General features: G+C 40.7%; 1 protein-coding gene across 3 annotated transcripts in view; it reads left to right on the top strand.

Moving 5' to 3' along the window:
• Positions 1–21387, top strand: part of DDR2 (discoidin domain receptor tyrosine kinase 2) — a 161814-nt gene that overhangs the window by 125291 nt on the left and 15136 nt on the right. For all 3 annotated transcript variants that reach the window (XM_082405224.1, XM_082405225.1, XM_082405223.1), the window contains 10 exons: positions 1031–1262; positions 1576–1723; positions 2115–2220; positions 6239–6422; positions 10614–10857; positions 13961–14023; positions 14830–14960; positions 17666–17876; positions 19306–19529; positions 20903–21030. In XM_082405224.1, coding sequence (XP_082261350.1) covers positions 1031–1262; positions 1576–1723; positions 2115–2220; positions 6239–6422; positions 10614–10857; positions 13961–14023; positions 14830–14960; positions 17666–17876; positions 19306–19529; positions 20903–21030 — 1671 coding nt within the window. The remainder of the gene's footprint in view (positions 1–1030; positions 1263–1575; positions 1724–2114; positions 2221–6238; positions 6423–10613; positions 10858–13960; positions 14024–14829; positions 14961–17665; positions 17877–19305; positions 19530–20902; positions 21031–21387) is intronic.

The following is a 21387-nucleotide window of genomic DNA, read 5'->3' as shown; positions in this document are numbered from 1 at the left end:
CCAACAATTTCTTCTCTCCTCTCAAGGATACCTCACATAGAAGGGCCACCCTCATCCATAAACAAAGTATGTTGGGTTTCTTGTGGTCTAATATCAGGGGTCCTTTAAAGCAATAAACTATTGCTTGTCAAAAATTATTGTCAAAAACGATTCAGCTTTTAGGAAGTAACCTTCTTCCTGGAATCTAGTTCTTTTGGTGTAAAGCATTGATTTCTGTTAAAATGGAATCATCCATAGGAAAAGCAATCCTGTAAACCTTCTCCATGATTTCTGTCTTAGTGTATGAAAGATTAGAGTGAAGTTTGGTGGGGTTGGAAGGGAGCAACAATGAGTAGGTGCCGTCTGTGAGAGAAGGCACATTCCTGTAAGAGCGTCCCAAAATAAGCCTTATAATGATTTCACAGTTTTGTTTGTGGGTAGCTCAGCCTGGAGGTAGTAAAATGAAACCAGATTATTTACTATTCCCTGACATACTCTTACCCCTCACTTTCACCATAGGTTTCCATGGTTTTTTGCTGAGCTGCCATGCTCGCCCTGCTGGTTAAAATTCCACTACATTACACAACCCACACTGCAGATCTTATGATTCCTCCCTCCCCACTCTTATAACTTGATATCCAGGCAAGGAGTGGTTAGTCTTGTTATGCTGAGACTGAAAATGGGGGGTGGGGGTGAGGGTGGTAAAATAACTCAGTGGGGAATAGAGGGTAAGAAGTGTTTCACTGCATAGGACCTACCTTGAGATCTCTAAATCAGGATGGGAAATAAAGGCTCCATGTCATCTGAAGGCCTCTAGCTCCCTGGTGGTGACTGTCTTTCTGGGTTTCATGGTGCCCCAGGAAGAGGGAACTGACCACAAGTGGGTACTGTGGTGACAGTCAGACTGGTAGGGAGAGCCCAAAAAGTCCATCTGGACTGGACTGCCAGCCTGCTCTCTCTCTTCAGCACTGGGCAGCTGCTTGCTGGGGACTGGTAAATAACTCTGTGGTTTCGTGGTTCCTTCCTCTACCCCCAACCCTCATCAATCAAGGCTGGACTCAGAAGAAGGGGACGGAGCCTGGTGTCCTGAGATTCCGGTGGAACCTGATGACCTGAAGGAGTTTCTGCAGATTGACTTGCACACCCTGCACTTTATCACTCTGGTGGGAACCCAGGGGCGCCATGCAGGGGGCCATGGCATTGAGTTTGCCCCCATGTACAAGATCAATTACAGTCGGGATGGCACTCGCTGGATCTCTTGGCGGAACCGGCATGGGAAACAGGTGAGAAGAAGACACATCCAGACCCTGGGATGTCTGGGACCATATTTTGACTTAGGCTAGAAGAGGAAGTACACAGGTTGTCTATGTAGGTATGTGTGTCCGCAGACCTGGGATGCCCTTGTAAATGTGTAACCCAAGATGAAGGAGGGTGGGGTGGGGGGCACACATAGGGATAGCAAGGCTGCTGAATGGATACATTCTGCTCCTTGAATTAAAAGGAGAGGTTCCATCAAAGAGATAATGTCTTGGGGAATGAAGAAGAGTCAGCATAACTTCATAGCATCTTCTCACTCTTTCTCTTATCTCTCCTCAGGTGCTGGATGGAAATAGTAACCCCTATGACATTTTCCTAAAGGACTTGGAGCCACCCATCGTGGCCAGATTTGTCCGCTTTATCCCGGTCACTGATCACTCCATGAATGTGTGCATGAGGGTGGAGCTTTATGGCTGTGTCTGGCTAGGTAGGTCTCTAGAGAGAGCGTGTAGACCTTATTAAAAACCCCAGCCCCTGGGAAATAATGGCAATCAAATCAGAAAGAGGAATTACTTTCACCAAGAATTTCACCAGAATTACTAACCACCAAGAAGTGATCCCCTCTTGGTTAGAGTAAAGAAAGGAATATTATTCATCCACCCAGGGCTTGGTGCCCCACACCTGGCATACTGTATTCCAAGTCACTTTGCTGACTGATGCTGAGGAGTACTCCCTGTGTGCCCAGATTGAGTCCTAGGTGGACACATTGCTCAAGATTGCAGTCTTGAAGCCTCAGGTAGCTCCCTGGGATAGTTGTTCTGAGCAGCAGGTGCATCTCCTTCCCAAAGGCACTGACACATCTGTGTTTCCTTTGGCAGATGGCTTGGTGTCTTATAATGCTCCAGCTGGACAGCAGTTTGTACTACCAGGAGGCTCCGTCATTTATCTGAACGATTCTGTCTATGATGGGGCCGTTGGGTACAGGTAAATTCTGGGAAACTTTAATCATCAGAGTGGGGGAATGGCCACCATAAGAGAATAATATTTCATCATGACCTGGGAACAATAATCAAGGACTCAATCAGTCAACTAGCCAATGTTTATTTAGCCCTTATACTAGGCATTGTGAGATAAATTTAGGTGAAGTAAAATATGTAGTCTTTATTTCGAAGGAACTAAGAGCCTAGTTTGGGAAGACAAAGTAATCAGAAGGAAAACAACAAATTACACAAAGTAAGGGCTAAGCTTTGTGGTATGGCTCTAAGTACCGTAGCCATAATTTTTGACCCTCAAAACAAGATGTGTGGTCTGACACAAATAATAACCTACTTATGGAGACAAAGGGACAGAAGATTTGAAGTTACAAGTATAATAAACTGGACGGATAAAGAAGTTCAGAAAGAATGAACCCCAGAAATGTAAATGCTTTAGAAATTGTGAAAAGAAGGAGACTATTAAGGCTTACAATAGACAAGGAAAGATTCTAGGATGAGATGATAATTGGAGCAGAGGAGGTAGGTAGCAGAGAGCAGAGGAAGGGAATCAGGGATGAGGACCAGAATGGCCCGACTATAGCAGAAGCTAGAACTTGGAACAGCAGAAGGACCAGTGGATACCTGAAATGAACCAAGGGAGGGCCATGGTGAAGTATGTTCAGATACAGAATGAATTTAGGGTTGGATGAGAGATGTTCCCACCTATCCCAATTCACTCCAAGTCTTGCCGTTCTTCTTCTACCCCACTTCAACACTTTTCTCTCTTAGGTTAATCTTTGTCTGCAAAGATTGAGCCTGGCAGAGAGGTTAGACCATAGTGAAGTCCACACCAGATGATGGAGGTTGCTGGTGGTTGAGAGAGAGATTAGTGAGTCTCAGGAAGAGGAGTGTGGAATTACAGCACTTCCATTGTCTTAGGTGTGAAGAATAAACTACTGCCCTCCAGCTTCCATGCCTTGTGTGAAGCTTCCATGCCCGACTCATCCGGTCTTCTGTTACTAATCACTTCCTTTCCATCTACTTAGTCACTGTTCTTCCCCTTTTACATAATCTGTCTTGGCATCATTTCACTTAGCCACACCCAACTGCCATCAACTCAAGGCACAGAGGAAATCAGAGATCAATTGAATTCAGTTTAGTTTAGTAAGTCTTTGCTAATCAACTGTTACTATGTGCAAGGAATTTGGTAGGGATTCAAATATAATAAAGTCATTGGTTCTACCTTTAAGAAGCTCACAGTTAGGAATGGGGACTAAACCGGGATATAAATTACTATGATACAAGCATAAGAGTAAGAGATACACGATGAGTGCTTTGGGATTCAAAGAAACAAGGAAGCTATAGAAGGAAAACAGAGCATTGGGAGTGAAAACACCTGGATTCATCTCTTAAAATTATTTGTTTGCTATGAGGCTGAAGTGATTAAAAAAAAGTATATAAGGAAAGCATTTTGTAGAGATAAAGTGCTATATACATGTAAGTTATTATCTGATTGGAGGGCCAGTTAAAACGTAATAGAATAGATGAAATCTGAAATGACCCCAAAGGATGGGTAGAACTTTCACAGGCAAAGAATCTTGAAATGGCATTTTAGGCAGAGGGAATACCGTGATGACAAAAGAATCATGGTTGTAAAGTTTAGGGGAATGTCTGGGAAAGATCAGCAGTTTAGTTAACCATGGGCCATATTTACATAGCAAGGCAGTAGATTAGAAGCATAGCAAGGCGGATTTTGTCATATTTTGGAGGAACTTGAATGTCAGGGCCAGGAAGAAGAGGGGAGGAAGAGGAGTTCTTCTTTACGAACATCATCAACACAATGTGTCACTGAAGGTTTTTAAAGCTGGGGAAGAACATGATGGGAGCTGTGCTTCAGACAGATTAATCAAGCTGCATTCAAAGATTAGATTTGAATAGGAAGGGAGGAGATGAGGGGGATATTTTCTAATTTCAAATTCTGTCAGATGAAAAGGATTAATGACCCAGGCCATAATGCTGACTGTAGGAATGGGAATGAGAAAGATACTCATTTAGGGAACATTTGTAGTCTGATTGGATACAGGGGGCAAGACAATAATGTGAGAAAAAGAGTTAGATGAAACAATAGTCTAGGTAAAACAATGGAGACGACATTTATTCATTCAACAAACATATTTTGAATGCTTATCATGTGCCAGGGACTCTTAGTGGATATGGAAGAGAAGTATAATTGACTGAAGTGGGAAACCTAGGTGAAAGACTTAGTTTAGAAGGGGATGGTGATGGATTCAGTTTGGAATATAAGTTCAAGGGACTGACAGGACATTCAAATAGAGAAATAAGGCAGGTAACTGGAAATATGGCTCTGGATGAACCCCAGAGGAAAAATAACAAAATAATCACAGAGATTTAGACACAGTCAGCTTCCACCTAATAATTGAGGTCATGAGCTATCTAGCTGGGGGGTGGCTAAGTGATGAGATACAGAGTTACCTAATTCAAGCTCTCAGGAAATAAATAGTCATAGTATCAAAAGTTACTTATTTAAATTTAAAAAAATTCTATAAGTAATATATACTGTTATAGAAATTCTAACAATTCTAAAGTATATGAAGTAAACAGGGAAAGTTTCTTTCCTTATTGATTAAATTTTGATGAAAGAGAAATTGAATAAGCATTCCTTTAAATTTGTACTGCTTTTCTGAAGACTTTCATGGGGATTTATTTTTCTGGGGATAATGGGAAATATATTCATTGCAAGTAAACTTATGTTCTCCTAGCCTTCTGATCTGTAGAGAGAAGAAAAAGATGGCAAAACCTTGGAAGGGAGATCCAGGCTCTGGTCACTGTGGATAAGGCCAGTCAAATTTTATAATTTGCCAAACATTTTTCAATGAACAAATATATTTAAAAATGTATCTGTAAGGCTGGCATAATCACTCTTAATCCTTTTTTTTTTTTTTTGGTAATTCACAAATTTTACATAACATTGGTCTGCCTATAACCTCATGGGTCACATGGATTATTGCTTGAGTGTGAATATCCCAATCTCTTCATTTGGGAGACTCATTGACATATCTTCCAGAGCTTGAGGAGAGAGAAGTTCCACACGATGGGTTCTTGTTCTGTCCCTCCATAAACAGAAGGAAGGGGGTCTCTTTATGTTCTTCACGTAGTCAAATTAACATCAATACACATCCATCCCACCCAGCAGTCAGGCTTCTGGCAAACTCAGCCATTCAAACAGAGCCTTACACTCGGAAGTGAAAAGGCTGCCAAGCTAGAAAATAAAACTAAATCCAGTGCCTGAGACTCTCATTTGGTCCATACATTTTACTCTATGAGTCTAGTATTCTGCAAATGTAATTAAAGTTAAATATAAATCAGTATTTAAATTTGTTAGAAGTTATTTTTTCCCCCTTTTGTTTGATATCGACGCAAGTTGTTGGAGATGTGGGGTAGAAGAAGGCATGACTGGCTTCCCTGGATTTGATTCACTGAACAATGACAACATGCAGTCAAAGGAGAGTCAGAAAAGTTTCCAACCAGCTCTGGGACCATTTATTTAGTGATGAGCAAGTGCCACCATCTGCTGTAGTATTTGTTCTGTGCATTCATTCATTTACTCATTAATGGATGAATTAGTCAAATGCATTTGATAATATTGAATCATTATATAAAGACTTGTTATGTTAAGTATATAAGAGCAGGTAAGGATATAATAGATCATAGAAAGCTTTTCATATAAAATGATTAAAAAAAAGGTGTTTAAAAGCTTTGCTATTATAGAGTTAAGCATCAAATATTTTGTAAAATTCATTTATATGAAATTCTTAGTTCTCCACTGATGCAGGATAAATGAGTCAGTACTACAAAATATATTGGATTTTTCATAATTCTTCAACCTCCAAGATAATCAGCTCTTACAAAACCTGGGGTGAAGAAACTGGGTAAAAGCTCTTCCATGAATATGTAATTAACTCCAGGTTCCTCTCTCCCTTTTCCTTCTCCTCTTTTGGCTTGAGCAGCATGACTGAAGGGCTGGGCCAGTTGACCGATGGGGTGTCTGGCCTGGATGATTTCACCCAGACCCATGAGTACCATGTGTGGCCAGGCTATGACTACGTGGGCTGGAGAAATGAGAGTGCCACCAATGGTTACATCGAGATCATGTTTGAGTTTGACCGCATCAGGAATTTTACTACTATGAAGGTCAGTGGAGTTAGGCGTAGAAGCCAAAATCATGGTGTAGGGAAAAGCATGCTGGAAAGAACCCTAGGGTGGTGCCAGCAGAATGGCATTCAAGTACATATTCTGCTGCTAACTAGCTGCATGCATTTCTTGAGTCACTTCATCTCTCTGGGCTTGCTTCTTCATTTGTAAATAAGGATGTTAGATTAGGTCACTGTTTCACAATGTATTTCGCTGTTGTTGTCTCAACACCAGAGTGGACATATCCATTATGCAAAGTGGGCACAGTGTCTGGGACCCACGATACTTGTAAGGCCTATGGAAATGGTTTAACTTCTTTTACTGTCAGAGTAAAAGAAATGAGCTTTAACGTCGAAAGTTATTACCTTTTTAACAAAAGAGTTGTAAAATATAATTTTAACATATTTTTTGTGGAGGGAGTGGCCCACAAAGGCAGTAGTGACGAGGGCCCTTGGAAGTCATTCCATGGCCCTGCCCAGCACTCTGCAGGGAGGGGACACGCTCTTATCAGTAAGGGTGTCTCATTGCAGCTCTGATTCTCAATGGAAGAAGAAGGAGCTTTGTATTTTGAACCACTTCCCACCCCTGAGTGTTTCCTCCATGCCCACAGCACGAAGAAATCATGGCAGAAGATCCCATACTGTTCTGTTCCCAGAGTTCTTTGTCTCCTATCTATTATCATTTATCTGTCTATGTGTCTGGTTCCCTTACTAGACCTCAAGCTCCTTCTCAGGCTCTGCTCTCTGATCTTTGTACCCAAGCGCCTGGCACTTAATATATACAGGCTCAGTAAATGTTTGCAAGTCAACAAATGATATCCTTTATTGCCTACTCTAGCCATTTATGGTTATAAATATCTCTGCCACCTGGGTAGAAGGAGGAGGAGATATGATGAACATCAATAAGACACTGAAAATATAATAGTATTTTCCTAACTATAAACAGAAACTTGAAGAAGGACTGGGGCCAGACAGGAGGAATTGCTGTGACTCCTGGCTGGGCCACCATCCGGATTCTAGACCTCAGGCCCAGGGTTTCAGTTTGTCTTCTCTGTGGGACCTCCGTGACTCTTTGCCCGGTCAGAGGAGTTGGTTATCCAATGAGTGAGATTCAAGGGTGAGGTGAGGTCATTTTAACCCAAGTCTTTTCTAAGGCCTCAAATGTAAATTATTAGGTTTTTTGTTTCTTTTTTCTGAAACACCATCACCCAGAAGTCTGTATTAAAATGCAAGTATTTTACCTCAGGGAGAGTAAAACAATAAAAAAAAAATTAATGTCTTAAATGCAATAGCAGAAGTTATTTTATCAGTTAATTATTACAGAGTAGTTAAGAGTGAGTAGGTAAATTTCATTGAGTACTTGGATGGAAGCTGAAAGACCTGGGAAAAGCCCAGACTGGGTGTGCTCTGGGGAGAGTTAAGTGCAGACCATGAGAAGAACCGGAGGAGGGGACTTAAGGCCTGATTTCCATTTTCTCTGGGGTAGGGCCTTTCAGGAGAGCCTACCCTGGATGTAAGGGTTGAGGACCTCTCTGTTGGTATGGTGAGTTTCCTGATACTTAGCTCAAATGATCGTTTTTCCTTTTCTCTTACTCAATCCCAAGTATGTTTCAGAGAGAAAGGAATGGAAGAAAAGCCCATGCAAAAAGTGACCAGATGAGATGTTAAAGCTGAATTCTAGGTTCCGGGGGTAAACAGATGAATAAGAAATGGTCCCTACCTTGGGGCAATTTGCAGTTCAGTGGGGGAAGACACTATTTATTTGCAAAAGAAGGTATGTAGAATGACATGGGGACCCTGAAGAAGGGAAACTGTATCATTCCCAGTAAATAAAAATTTGTTATTCTTGGCACAAACCTGGAGTCAAAAAGAAAATGCATGTCTACTATATCACACTCACATGTTAAGATGATAATATCTCCTAGTTGAATTAATAGCTATTAGTTAAATGATGAGAACAGAAAGATCAACACATACCCAATCTGCCAGTGTGTTGCTCATAAATGGCTCTTGGGAAGTTGTAAAATGTGTGTGCAATCGTGTGTTAACACATTATTCTTTACAGGTTTATGGGGGGGGGAGGGAAATATGCACAGTAACAAAACTGTGTATGCTTCAAGGAAAAATTTATTTGTATTGCTGAATAATGTGTATACCCAATATGTACCTATGAACATGTGTATCAGTTCATTATATATCATTGGGAGAAGTTCTAGTCACACAAATAATGAAATGTATTTTAAAGTCCCCATAAAGTCCCCATATTTGCTCAATTGACTTTGATCTTCCTGAGTCCCCAGCAGATCCTGTTTAACTAGTTTATCACAGGTCAAAATTATTCAAAAGCATATGTCTGCATTTAGAAGGTGCCAGAAACCTCTCAGGAGCTGACTCAGAGCTACTTTTCTCAGGATTAGCAGGCCAAGCAGGTGTCTACCATATTTTAATTTTTCTGAGACAAATGAAAAGTAAAAGACGACTTTCAGGTCACTGAAGTCTTCTAGAGAGTAGTTTTTTGCTTCTTAGGCAAAGTACTGCCTATTTCCCTCCCTGCCCTGATTATAGTTAAAATACAGCATTTAAAAGAAAAGCAAATCCACAGAACATGTAGAAAATGAAAAATTACATATATCAAAACAAATGGGATACATATAAAACTACACTGGATAAAATTCATGGTACTGAATACGTTCTTCATTATTTTTTTTTAAATCTTTATTGGAGTGTAATTGCTTCACAATACTGTGTTAGTTTCTGTTGTACAACAGAGTGAATCAGCCATATGTATACATATATCCCCATATCCCCTCCCTCTTTAGCCTTGCTCCCACCCTCCCTATCCCACCCCTCTAGGTCATTGCAAAGCACTGAGCTGATCTCCCTGTGCTATGCTGCTGCTTCCCACTAGCTATCTATTTTATGTTCGGTAGTGTATATATGTCGATGCTACTCTCACTTTGCCCCAGCTTCCCCCTTCCCCCCTACCCCGTGTCCTCAAGTCCATTCTCTATTTCTACGTCTTTATTCCTGCCCTGCCACTAGGTTCATCAGTCTAACATCAAAGATAAATGCATAAACTAATTAATTAAAGTCAGAACACTATAGAAATGATCATAAATCCAAGAGCTTATTCTTTGGAAAAATATAAAATAGAAAAAATTTTATAATACAAATCAAGAAAAAATAAATTGAAAGAGATTCTGAAACATATATATAAATGCAATTTTAAATATATTCTATTTATTACATAAATATATTAAGTCCACAGGAGAATGAAATCCTATGCTATTTACTTGCATTCTAGAAGGATTCCCTAAACATCCATAGGAAAGATTATTACCTTCCCCACAGGCTACTTATCCAACACTTTGCAGATTTCAAAACATCTGAAAAATCTATTGAAGCTGTAGTTGGTATTTCTTTGATTTTGTTCTTAACCTTGTTCCATTTACGTGTGTTCAATAAACTAAAACTGTTAATTCATCCCAAGGAAGGTACAACAAAAAAGCTACCTTCCTAAAGGCCTTCTTTTCTCATCTCAGAAAATATCTATGAGGAAGATTTGATGCTCTCATCAGAATGGCTTTACCTAAACTGAATTTAATTAAGAGAGATAATTAAGTTCTGTGTCTCTGGCTGACAAATGCTAATACCCGGCAGTCGAAATGAGATTTCTAAAGAGAAAGATGAAATTATATTGGATTGTGTATTATTTCAGGTTTCTCATCTAAACCTGTTGAAAGAAGTGTACTGGCTTTGGAATGTACATAGGAGAAAGTAGTTCAGAGTAGCTCCATTCTGGGCAGATAGCAGCCATGGTTGAGAGGATTGGAGTGGTTGAGAGGGTTATAGAGCAGAGAGTGTTAAGGGCAAGGAAGGAACTGAGAGGATGCTGGTCCAGCCCTCATTTAACAGATAAGGACACTACTCCCAGCAGCGTGCAGTGAGGTAGCCAGGGGAGCGCAATTGCAAAGAGGTGACTGGGGTAGCAGCCCAGGTTTTATAAGGTATCACTGCCACTGTGAGATTCCTAGAAGGGAAAAATGCAAGACTGCAGAGCACCAATTATTCACCAAGGGTGGTGTTCAGAGCGATTTGGCAGGTCTAAGATCTTACTGGGTTAGGTTGCACTGTGTCCCCAGTGCCACCCAACAGGGTCACCCTGTCACTCACATGCCTCTTTCTCTGCCAGGTCCACTGCAACAACATGTTTGCTAAAGGTGTGAAGATTTTTAAGGAGGTACAGTGCTACTTTCGCTCTGAAGCCAATGAATGGGAACCTAACGCTGTCTCCTTCCCCCTTGTCCTGGATGACGTCAACCCCAGTGCTCGGTTCGTCACGGTGCCCCTCCACCACCGCATGGCCAGTGCCATCAAGTGCCAATACCATTTTGCTGACACCTGGATGATGTTCAGTGAGATCACCTTCCAATCAGGTTGGGAGCTTGGGGGCCCCTTAGGGAACTGGGAGCAGGGTGGTGAAGGAGGAAGGCGGTGTCCAGAGCTTCTCACTGGTGGGTGTCTGAAAGGAGGATGGTTGTACAGGTGGCTTTTCATGGGTAGATAGAGGGACTCTTTTCTGCGACTAGTGTAGTTGTGGAAGGGTAGGGATGAGGATGTGGAAGTGGACAGAATGTTTACTTGGCTCTCACACACATTTGTCTAAAAGAGATGTAAGATAAAGGATTAAAGAAAATGAGTACAATATGTTAAAACCTTTATGTAAATCAAGCCAGTTAAGGGGAAGCACACCTAAACATTATTAAAATATTTAAATGAAGATGTCTAAATAAAAGTAAAGAGCACAATGAACCCCCATCCATCACCTAGCTTTACTAACCATTGATTTTTTTTGTCATGCTTGTTTCATTTATTCCTCCCTTTTTGGTATAGTATTTTGAAGCAAATCTGAGACATGATTTGATCTCACTACTAAAATTTTAGAATACACCTGAGAAAATAACATTATCTTCCTAATAATGCCATTATAACATCTAACAAATTTATTAATAAATAATTCCTTAATATAATATAATAGCCAGTCCACATTCAAGTATCCCTGATTGTCTCATAATGTCTTACTACAGTTGGCTTGATTGAATTAGGGTCCAACTAATTAGCCCCTCTTGGTGTATTTCCTTTATTATATTACTAGGTGGTATCTCTTTTAACCTAAAACAGTTTTTAAAAAAAATTCCATTCTGGTTTGGCTGATTACTTTCTGTGGTATAATTTTACTGGAGCTTCTATCCTCTGTCATCTTGTAGACTGGTGGTTATATCTACAGGTGAATTGGATTCAAATTCAATATTCATTTTTGCCAAGGATTTTTCATGGATAGTGCTGTGTACTCGATGCTGAACCTCATCATGGGGATGTTATGTTAGAATCTCTTACTTTTAGTGATGCTAAGATTGATCTCTGGGCTCAGGTGGTTATCCTTTCATGGAAAAGTTCCCAGTGAACTTTCTCCTTAGGTTTTATCCTCCATTGATGACCACTGCTTAAATGATTTCATTAGGAGTTGCTAAATGGTGATTTTCTAATTCTTTTATTCCTTCTGCATTTATTAGCTGAATTTCTTCTGAATAGGAGAACTAGTCCCCATATGCTTGTTAACCCTGAAATACAGTTCACGTTGGAAGGGCAGCATACATAATTAATTTTTTCATCAATTTACAGAGTAACGAGTCAATGCTCTAGCAACCTTCAGTGGTATCTAATAGATTTTATTTTGTTCTTCATCCTCACTAACATTAAAGAGGACACATTTTTAGAGGTGTGTTAAAAAAAGGATTTTTTAAAAATTTACTTATTTGGTTGCGCTGGGTCTTAGTTGCAGCAGGCAGGCTCCTTAGTTGCAGCTTGCAGACTTCTTACTGGTGGCTCACCAGCTCCTTGGTTGCAGCACATGTGTTCCTTAGTTGTGGCATGTGAACTCTTAGTTGCAGCATGCATGCAGGATCTAGTTCCCTGACTAGGGATCGAACCCAGGCCCCCTGCATTGGGAGTGTGGAGTCTTATCCACTGTGCCCCAGGGAAGTTCCCTCTCTGAGGATTTAAATCTTATGACAGGATTCTTTACCTGCCTTAGAGAAGCATCCATCTCTTATTCAAAATAGAAGTCACTAAATATCGTATAGGTACAGTTGACCCTTGAACAACATGGGTTTGAACTGTATGAATCTATCTATATATGGATTTTTTTCCGTAGTAAATATTACAGTAATACACGATCCACAGTTGGTTGAATCCATGGATGCAGAACCTTGGATATGGAAGAACCATGTATATGGAGGGCTGATTATAAGTTATATGCAGATTTTCCACTGTGCAGAGTACTCAGCGCCCCTAACCTGCACGTTGTTCAAGGGTCAATGGTACATCTCAAAGAGGAATATAATTATTTAATTCAATACAGTTTCTTCCTGAGAATCTCTTCTTTTTTATTCTACTGATCAGGGTCCTTTTAGACACTGTCTTGAATCTCAGTCTTAAGGGTCTGACTTTTACAGCACTTATCTGATTGTTCCTTGTATATCTCCTTCACTGTTACTTCCTCTTTATACCATATACTACTTACAATGAACATGTGTGCATTCATGCATAAAACATTATTGAGCATCTACTATGTACCATGCACTGTCTTAGTTATTAGGTTACAATGACAAATAAGACAATGTCCTTGACCTAAAGGTGCCCAATGTTTCATAGAAGATGGATGAGTAAACTTAAAATATGAAACACTGTGGTATGTACTAAATGACATATGCACTGGGTACTACGGAGCCAAAGAAGAAGTAAATCCAAATCAGACTGAGGCAGGAGTATATTATTTGGGGTAGGGTGGGCTACTGTAACAAATACTCCAATAACTTATTATTGCTGACTAATTATTATTTATTATTACTGATAGTCTTTGCTTATTCTAATTCTTGACCCCCTTGATTAGACAAGTCAGAGGGAAAAATTAGTTACCAACATCAATCTGTCGAATACACTTTTGGGAGCTAGTCCTAGAAGCTTCAACATCACTGTAAAGGCTACTCTAATTTATTTCTAAGGATGAAGGCTTAATTTATAAATTAAAGAGCTAGGACTATGAGGCATAGTGAAAACTCTTTTGTAAAACACCGTAATTTCCTTGAAGGGAAAGAGCATCTTAACCCTATGTCTGTCCTATGTCTACTTACCCATTGTATTCTCTCTACATTTTGTTGAATTTGGATCTCACTTCCTATGCATGATTTATGATAATGTGTGGTCAGAGCCCTCTGATCGCTCTCTTTAACTTTTTTGTACCATGACACTTAATAGGTAATAATTGAAGCAAAATTTTTACAAAAGAAAAGTTGCCCTTACTACTTAGATGAATGGCGATATTTTTTACTTAATATATTATATGATTTCATTTCTAAGAAAGGCTTGTAGCAACCCAGTAAATGGATTTCACAAAGTGCTAGCTTAGAACCTGCCTTCAGAAAAACCACTACCGAGCTGTCTTCTCCCCAGCTCTGACTCACCCTTGTTTTGTGACAGATGCTGCTATGTACAACAACTCTGGAGCCCTGCCCACATCGCCTGTGGCACCCACAACCTATGGTATGTATGCTTCTTGGTTATAAAAATTAAGTTGAAGGGACCTCCTGGAGGATGAAGAAGAGTGGAGATTTGCAAAGGCTTGACTGTGTAGCAGGCTTGATACCATGTGGCTTTCAATGAAGAGTAGCTCTGGAAAGATAGGATAGTCCACCTCCAAAGTTAAGGGCCCAACCTCACTCTCTTCCCTGCTGGTCCATGTGATTCTTCTGCTGAGGCAGAGTCTGGAGTTTTTCCAAATGCTTCTTAGAAGTTTGGGAAGCTTGGAGCAAAAAACAGGGAAAGGGATATTTCTAGGTGAGACCCATTGTAGGGATATCAATGAATGAATGGAACAAAAAGCTAGTCTCTCCAATTGGAGAGAAATATGGAAAAGTGTATGCATTGCTTCAGACAGTCACTGGCTGTATAAGTCAGCAATCTGGGAAACACATGATCAAGTGTCTCCAAAGAGGACTCTCAGCTACCTTGGCATGTCTCAATGCAGAGTGAAACTGATTCTTCACCTGTTTTTCATGAGGTGTGATTAGGGGCCATGGTATAAAGGGAGCAAAAATTTGGGAGGAATGGAAAACCTCTCCATTATCCAGTCTAACACATGAGGAAGAGGAAGCTACTGTCCCATGGATGAGGACTGTAGGATATAGGAGCACAGTAATACAAGAGTAGCAAGACCAAGTGTTAAGTGGCATCCTGTGGAATTATCCTGAAGGAATAGGTTCTGCCTTCTTATCTCTAGTCCAAGCCCTTATGCTTTTCCTTGCCCCTTGAGATGATAATATTCTTCGTCCTTCTTTTCCTGGTTACAGATCCGATGCTTAAAGTTGATGACAGCAACACTCGAATCCTGATTGGCTGCTTAGTGGCCATCATCTTCATCCTCCTGGCTATCATTGTCATCATCCTCTGGAGGCAGTTCTGGCAAAAAATGCTGGAGAAGGTGAGGAAGTGCAGGACAATCATGGGGTAGGAAGCTGCTCCATCCTTTCCTGTGCTGCTTCATTAATATCCAAGCCAAGTTTCTCACAATTCTATTGCTACTTCTTTTTGTACTGGAAAGTTATGGTTGGGGAGAACCTGCCAGTCCAGTGGTTAGGACTCTGTGCTTCCACTGCAGGGGGCACATGCTTCCCCCCTGGTTGGGGAACTAAGATCCTGCATGCCACGTGGTACGGCCAAAAAAAAAGAAACTTATGGTTATGCATCCTTCTGAGTGCCTCCTCAGATTCTTTTAGTCTAGGCCAAATGATCTATAGAATTTCTATCACATTTACCTAACACTTTACAGTCTGCAAAGACTTTTTCCTTGATTTTACTTGAACCTCACTGAATAATTGTGAGTTGGGCAGAGTAGTTATATTTAACTGTTTTGCTGATGAGAAAATGTGATGTGCTCAAGGTCATACAGTTAATATCCTGCTTTCTATGCTTGTTCTAATTGTCAGTCTTGAAATTTGTTGACTTCTTTTCTTCTAAAATATATACCTTCCACCACGGATGGAATATCTATGACTTTTCTTGGTGTCCTAGACCAGATAGCAATTCTGGGCACTGCTGCTAAATGTGTGATACTCTTGGGGTTTGCTGATGATAAAGTGTTTCTACCTTTGGTCATGGACATCGTCCCTGGTCAATGACCTCAAATGGATGTGGACTCTGAGAGATCATAGATACTTTGGGCTGTGAGGCTTTGAGGTGCCCGTCGAGGGCAGGGAACAAGAGGGAGGGTATAGGCTGATTGTGTTTATAGCCTATGTATTTGGGGACGGGATCTCAGAGGAGACCAGTGCCTATGTAGAGTACATACCAGAAGAGGGGAAAGGGCACTGTGAGAATGGACTGGAACCTTCTGAACTCTTTGTGGGTGGGGCAAGAGGAAAGGGCTGAAATCAGAGAAGTGAGGGGAATGACCCAGACAAGTAGCAGGCAATTCCTTCTGATCTGTTACACATTCAAGTTCTGAGATGATTGAGGTTTATTTTAAGGTCTTTAGGCAGGAATATTTCACAGAAGAGAGGGTCTCTTTGCTTCCCACAGAGACTTCTAACATTAGTCTAAAAATTAAATTAAAGCTTTCAAACCATAAATAGTGACTGAAGGCTGAAAGGCAGAATCCACAGAGAGCTCACCCACTGGCATGATGAGGCAACATCAAAACATTTTGTCCTTTAGAATGCTAGAACACACTTGGTATCTAAATTCCAAGATGCGGGATAGCAAAGAGTGGTGATGGTAGAAGCTGATGGTCTGACAGTTCATTGGACAGCTTGAAGCTGTGTTCTTACTGAACAGTCTGTTATGACTGCATTTTAGTTGAGGGGGGAGAGTCTGTGCTCTCTACTCTGTGAACTATTTTTCTCTTTATTTGAGCCAGAATTTACCACTCTTTGAGTCTTTCTTCTGAGTCCCACTGGAATATATTCATGGGCTGGGAGAAGAATTTTGGATTGGAGACTCTCCAGGTAAAAGGGAGAACAAAAATTTTGCCCTTGTATATTTAACTTGGTCCTTCAAGAAATTCTTTCTGTCCCTGTACATCCTGAGTAAGATAACTCAAGATGCTCTGGAATGACACAGGATTTCTTCTGGGGGAAAGAATTTTTTTTGTAGAAGACCCTTAAGCATACCTATGTATTCCAAATACATTACTCAAAATAGCCTTATGCTGTAGCATTATCTGCAGGATACTTACAATGGTGTCCTCAGAATTCTCTCTTTGAGAGAGTCAACCTATATTTATTGGGTACCTACTATGTGCTGGGCTCCATGCTCAGTATTGAGGATATTACTGCAACAAAGGAACTCTCAGTCTAGGGTATGGAGCAGACATCTAAGTTTCTCCACTGAGCACCCAAAGTGTGTTTGTTGGAGTAGAACGTTTCACATGTTTAAATCCAAATAGTCACATATACTTAGATTATGAGATTTTCCTTTTGAAGGAGCAGGCAGGTCATATTAAATAGAAAGACGGAACAATTAACTGTTTTATTCTTCTTATTCCTCTGTTAGGTATAAGTCATGTTAGTATCCCTAGCACCTAGGGCTTTCCTTTCTTATTTTGTAGCCATTTTATTTTTGGTTAGTAAAAATGCGGGGTCAAGGGGGTATTACCTTAATCTACAATGCCAGAGTGGTCAGGTGAACTACAGATTCATCATGTTACAGCACATTTGTTGCGTTAATGAGCATTTTAATTTATGCCTACACAAAATCAATCAGTTGAGTGGTGTCAGGAAAACCCATTATTTAATAGAACATTGAAAACTCTAAGATTGAGAAATTCTTTGATTGGCTACTGATTGGTTCTAACGGTGTCACGTGAATAATGCTTGTAAGTGTAATAATGCTTCTAATGGTGTCACGTGAATAATGCTTGTAAATAATGCTTGTAATGGAAGTTAATTAATGTTGGCAGTGCAGAAATTTGGAAGTCAAATTCTGCCTTGAAGAAAAGAAAGATGATTCTGAGTTTCTACAACACAGGCATTTGTGGAACCAGACTGAACCCCTGTCACTTGCATTGCTTCTGGAGTTCGAGTAGTAAAGAGTTATTTCACCTGAGTGGAAGACCTGGGTTTAAGAAGAGGAGGGAGTGATGATCCCTTTTGTGTCAACATGCCTTTCTCCCCTGTCCTTCTCTTTCAGGCTTCCCGGAGGATGCTGGATGATGAAATGACAGTCAGCCTTTCCCTGCCAAGCGAGTCCAGCATGTTCAACAATAACCGCTCCTCATCGCCAAGCGAGCAGGAGTCCAACTCCACTTATGATCGCATCTTTCCCCTTCGCCCTGACTACCAGGAGCCGTCCAGGCTGATACGGAAACTCCCAGAATTTGCTCCAGGGGAGGAAGAATCAGGTGAGAATGAAAGAGTGAGCAGAAAATTGAGGGACAAGATTTACGAAGGGGTGACACTATTGCTCCTACTCAACCAAGTCTAATTTTAGCCTAGAGAAGTCCACCTTCTCCTGGGAAGTCCACACTCTCTTTCTAGATTTGGCCTACTGCTGCTCCTAATAGAATCTGGGCATCTCTCCTTTGCTACTGCACGTAGCAGATGTTTGGAGGGACCCACATGTCAGAAGAAGAAAAATAAATAAAATGTGTTACTAAGGCGTTAACACTGGAAGAGCCTAAACAGTCCAACTAGTCCAACCTTCTCATTTTTCAGAGGAGGAAAGTGAGGAGGCCCAGATAAGGTACTCACCCAACATCAAACACCAATAGGGGTAAATTCAGGACTAGATTTTCACTTGGAGAAAAAACAACGAAGCTAAAGAGATCCTAGAATTCCCAGGTTTTAGTCACCTAGATAATTGAGTTATTGAACTTTTGTTCATTTCTCTTTGGTGAAAATTTACTTGACTAATACAAGATTTTATTACGAGAGCAAATATTTCTTGTTTTTTCTCAATAAAGCGTTGCTTCGGTAAAACGGTGCCAATTGATTCACATCCCAGTGTCTTTTAAAAAGGGCTGCAGGGTGACATCAGAGGGGATGCTGGGGTCATCGCTGAGGCTCACAGCAGCTTTTCTTTCCATAATGTCAGCAACCAAGGAGTGACCCCAGTCAGTGGAAGAGGACTGATGGTGTTCAGGGGAGAGCTGATTGGAGAAGTAGCAGGACTAACCATGAGAGCAGAGGTTTTTCAAGGGAGTCCTTCCAAAGGAAGAAAGGAAACTATTGTGTATTTACCACTCAGTGGATAGCATACATTGAAGGAGCGTATTGAACTATGGGAATTTTACAGAGACAGCAAGAATAGGGATGTAATTTATTTCCTAGGCCGAACCAAAGTAATCTACCTACTTTCTGAAGTCTAACACATCCCCTCTCATATTTTAATATTTTTTAAAGTTAGGATGTGTCTTAAGCTAGATCATATAAATTTAATCACAGTTTTTAATCCCTGAAATAAGTTATTAAAATCAGTGATTATATCTTAAAATTAAGGAAATATGCCATTAAATCCTAAAACTTTAATACTCCTACCCTAACTAGTATAGCGAGCCTTCCTGGAGCTTCACCACAATTCCACAAGATTAACCAAGGAGGTTGTTAATGATCACATAGTATGAGGAGAAGGTAAGAGATAAAATGGTGCCTACATTCTGGAGGCCACAAGAAAGAATCTCCAGAGGAACCATTCTCCAAGTAAGAATGTCATGGCATAGGTTAGTTAGGCTGTCTTGGGGGCATGTTTTAGCTCTCCTCTCAGATTTCCTTTCTTGAAGATCTCTCCAAAGAGACCCCTTGGAATGAGACTCATTGTCCTTGTCTTCGCAGGCTGCAGTGGCATTGTGAAGCCAGTCCAGCCCAGTGGGCCTGAGGGTGTGCCCCACTATGCAGAGGCTGACATTGTGAACCTCCAGGGGGTGACTGGAGGCAACACCTACTCCGTGCCTGCCATTACCATGGACCTGCTCTCGGGGAAAGACGTGGCTGTGGAAGAGTTCCCCAGGAAACTCTTAACTTTCAAGGAGAAGCTGGGAGAAGGCCAGTTTGGGGAGGTGAGCTGATTCTTTGAGTGGGGCCTCCAGTCCTTAGTAGTTCAAAGGAAGTGGTTGAATAAAAATGGTCAGTAGAGAAAAGTGTCCCATCCAAAGTGGATTCACACCAAATGTCTCCTCCACTTGTCTCTCCTTGCATTGTTCTCTAGAAGACTAGTACTGGTCAGCCTCATCTTTGTCAAATAGCTGTGGAAATCCTGGGAATTCTGATTTCTGTATAAGAGTTTTTAAAGCAGGAAAGTCACTAGACTTAGATATTCTGAAAAGCATTCAATATTTTCAAAAATTTTTACAACAGGTTACAAAGGGTGGGGACCCATAAGATGTGATCATCTTTTATAAACTGTCCAAGAACATCCTGCTGTTGGATAGCCACTTTGTTTTTTTCCCTTTTAATTGGAGTTACATGTAAAATGGTCAAAAACAACCTCGCCCCTGCCTTTGGTCCCAGAACCGGCCACTAGGGAATGAATCACTAACCAAGATAAGGAGGAGTACACGTCTCAGTTGCCCTCAGAGTGATGCATGTAATATTTGACTTTTCACTCTTACATCAGCCACATGAGCCTTCTGAGAATTCAAGGCAATGATTTAAGTGGCAACAGAAGCTCTTCAACACCACCATCTAAATTCCAAATGTAATTTGGTTTCATAAGAATATGTTATTGGTTTCCAGCATGGGTAACATGCTTTAACCTTGGGTAGGTTTCAACACCACCATCTAATTCCACCGCCATCTAAACACCAAACACCACCATCTAAATTCCAAATGTAATTTGGTTTCATAAAATATGTTATTGGTTTCCAGCATGGGTGGCATGCTTTAACCTTGGGTAGGTTTGGTGGTGGTGGAGGTAGAAGGGTCCACGGCATCTGTCTGTGGTATTATATACACTCATTCTGTCTCCTGGGTTGAAAACACAGGCTTGTTCTACAGTTACTAATGCCTAGACATTCCTGATAAGGCTAATCCCATACTAAGGGCTTACCTTAGAGAAGAAATTGCCTTATGTTTTGCACGATCCCGTAACTAAACTTCCTTGAATCAAAGTTCAAGTATTTATACCGAATAACATTTTATAGTGAGCTATGCTGTAATAAAATACCATGTTATAGATTCAGTCCCATATTTAATGTTCCAATCATTGTATTTCTTTTATAAAGCAGTAACATATCACATTAGCTGGGTACCTTACCATTTTCTTAAATCAGTTATTTGAGTCAAAGATGTGTTACACGTATCTTCTTACTGGTCTTTTTGATTATTTTGCCTGAGTTGTAAGAGTTAGTTTATCTCCAGGAAATGCCCAGCAAGAGTACTGAGACATCTTCAGGAGAAATGATGATGCTGAGACTAGATGACTTTTGTCTAGGTTCATCTCTGTGAAGTGGAGGGAATGGAAAAATTCAAAGACAAAGATTTTGCCCTAGATGTCAGTGCCAACCAGCCTGTCCTGGTGGCCGTGAAAATGCTCCGAGCAGATGCCAACAAGAATGCCAGGTCTGTGGTCTGCATTTAAAATTTTCCTTTATGTGTTTCGTCTTCAGGATCAGGAACACTCCTGGAAACTTCTGAGCAATTTGTTTCTTTTTGAGATGGGAAGGTCTGTGAGCTGCCTCACATTTCCATTGTTGTGCTTTATTTTTCTGATGGGTCAGTAGTCCTCAGCTTCATTCTCATCTCTCTCAAAAACAAATGTACATTTTCTGTTGGATATGCTACACATTTACTTCCTAACCCCCTTTGCACAGCACTGTACACCCCAACATACACTAAAGTCCGAATACGTACCTCTTCAATCATTATACACAGACACACTCCTGAATGTCATTACCTCCCCTTGCAGATTTTTCACAA

This window comes from Balaenoptera borealis, assembly GCF_965194805.1.
Source record: "Balaenoptera borealis genome assembly, chromosome: 1".
NCBI classification, from domain to species: domain Eukaryota; kingdom Metazoa; phylum Chordata; class Mammalia; order Artiodactyla; family Balaenopteridae; genus Balaenoptera; species Balaenoptera borealis.
Note: the sequence above shows the minus strand (reverse complement) of the source record. Positions and strands in the feature narration are given on the sequence as shown.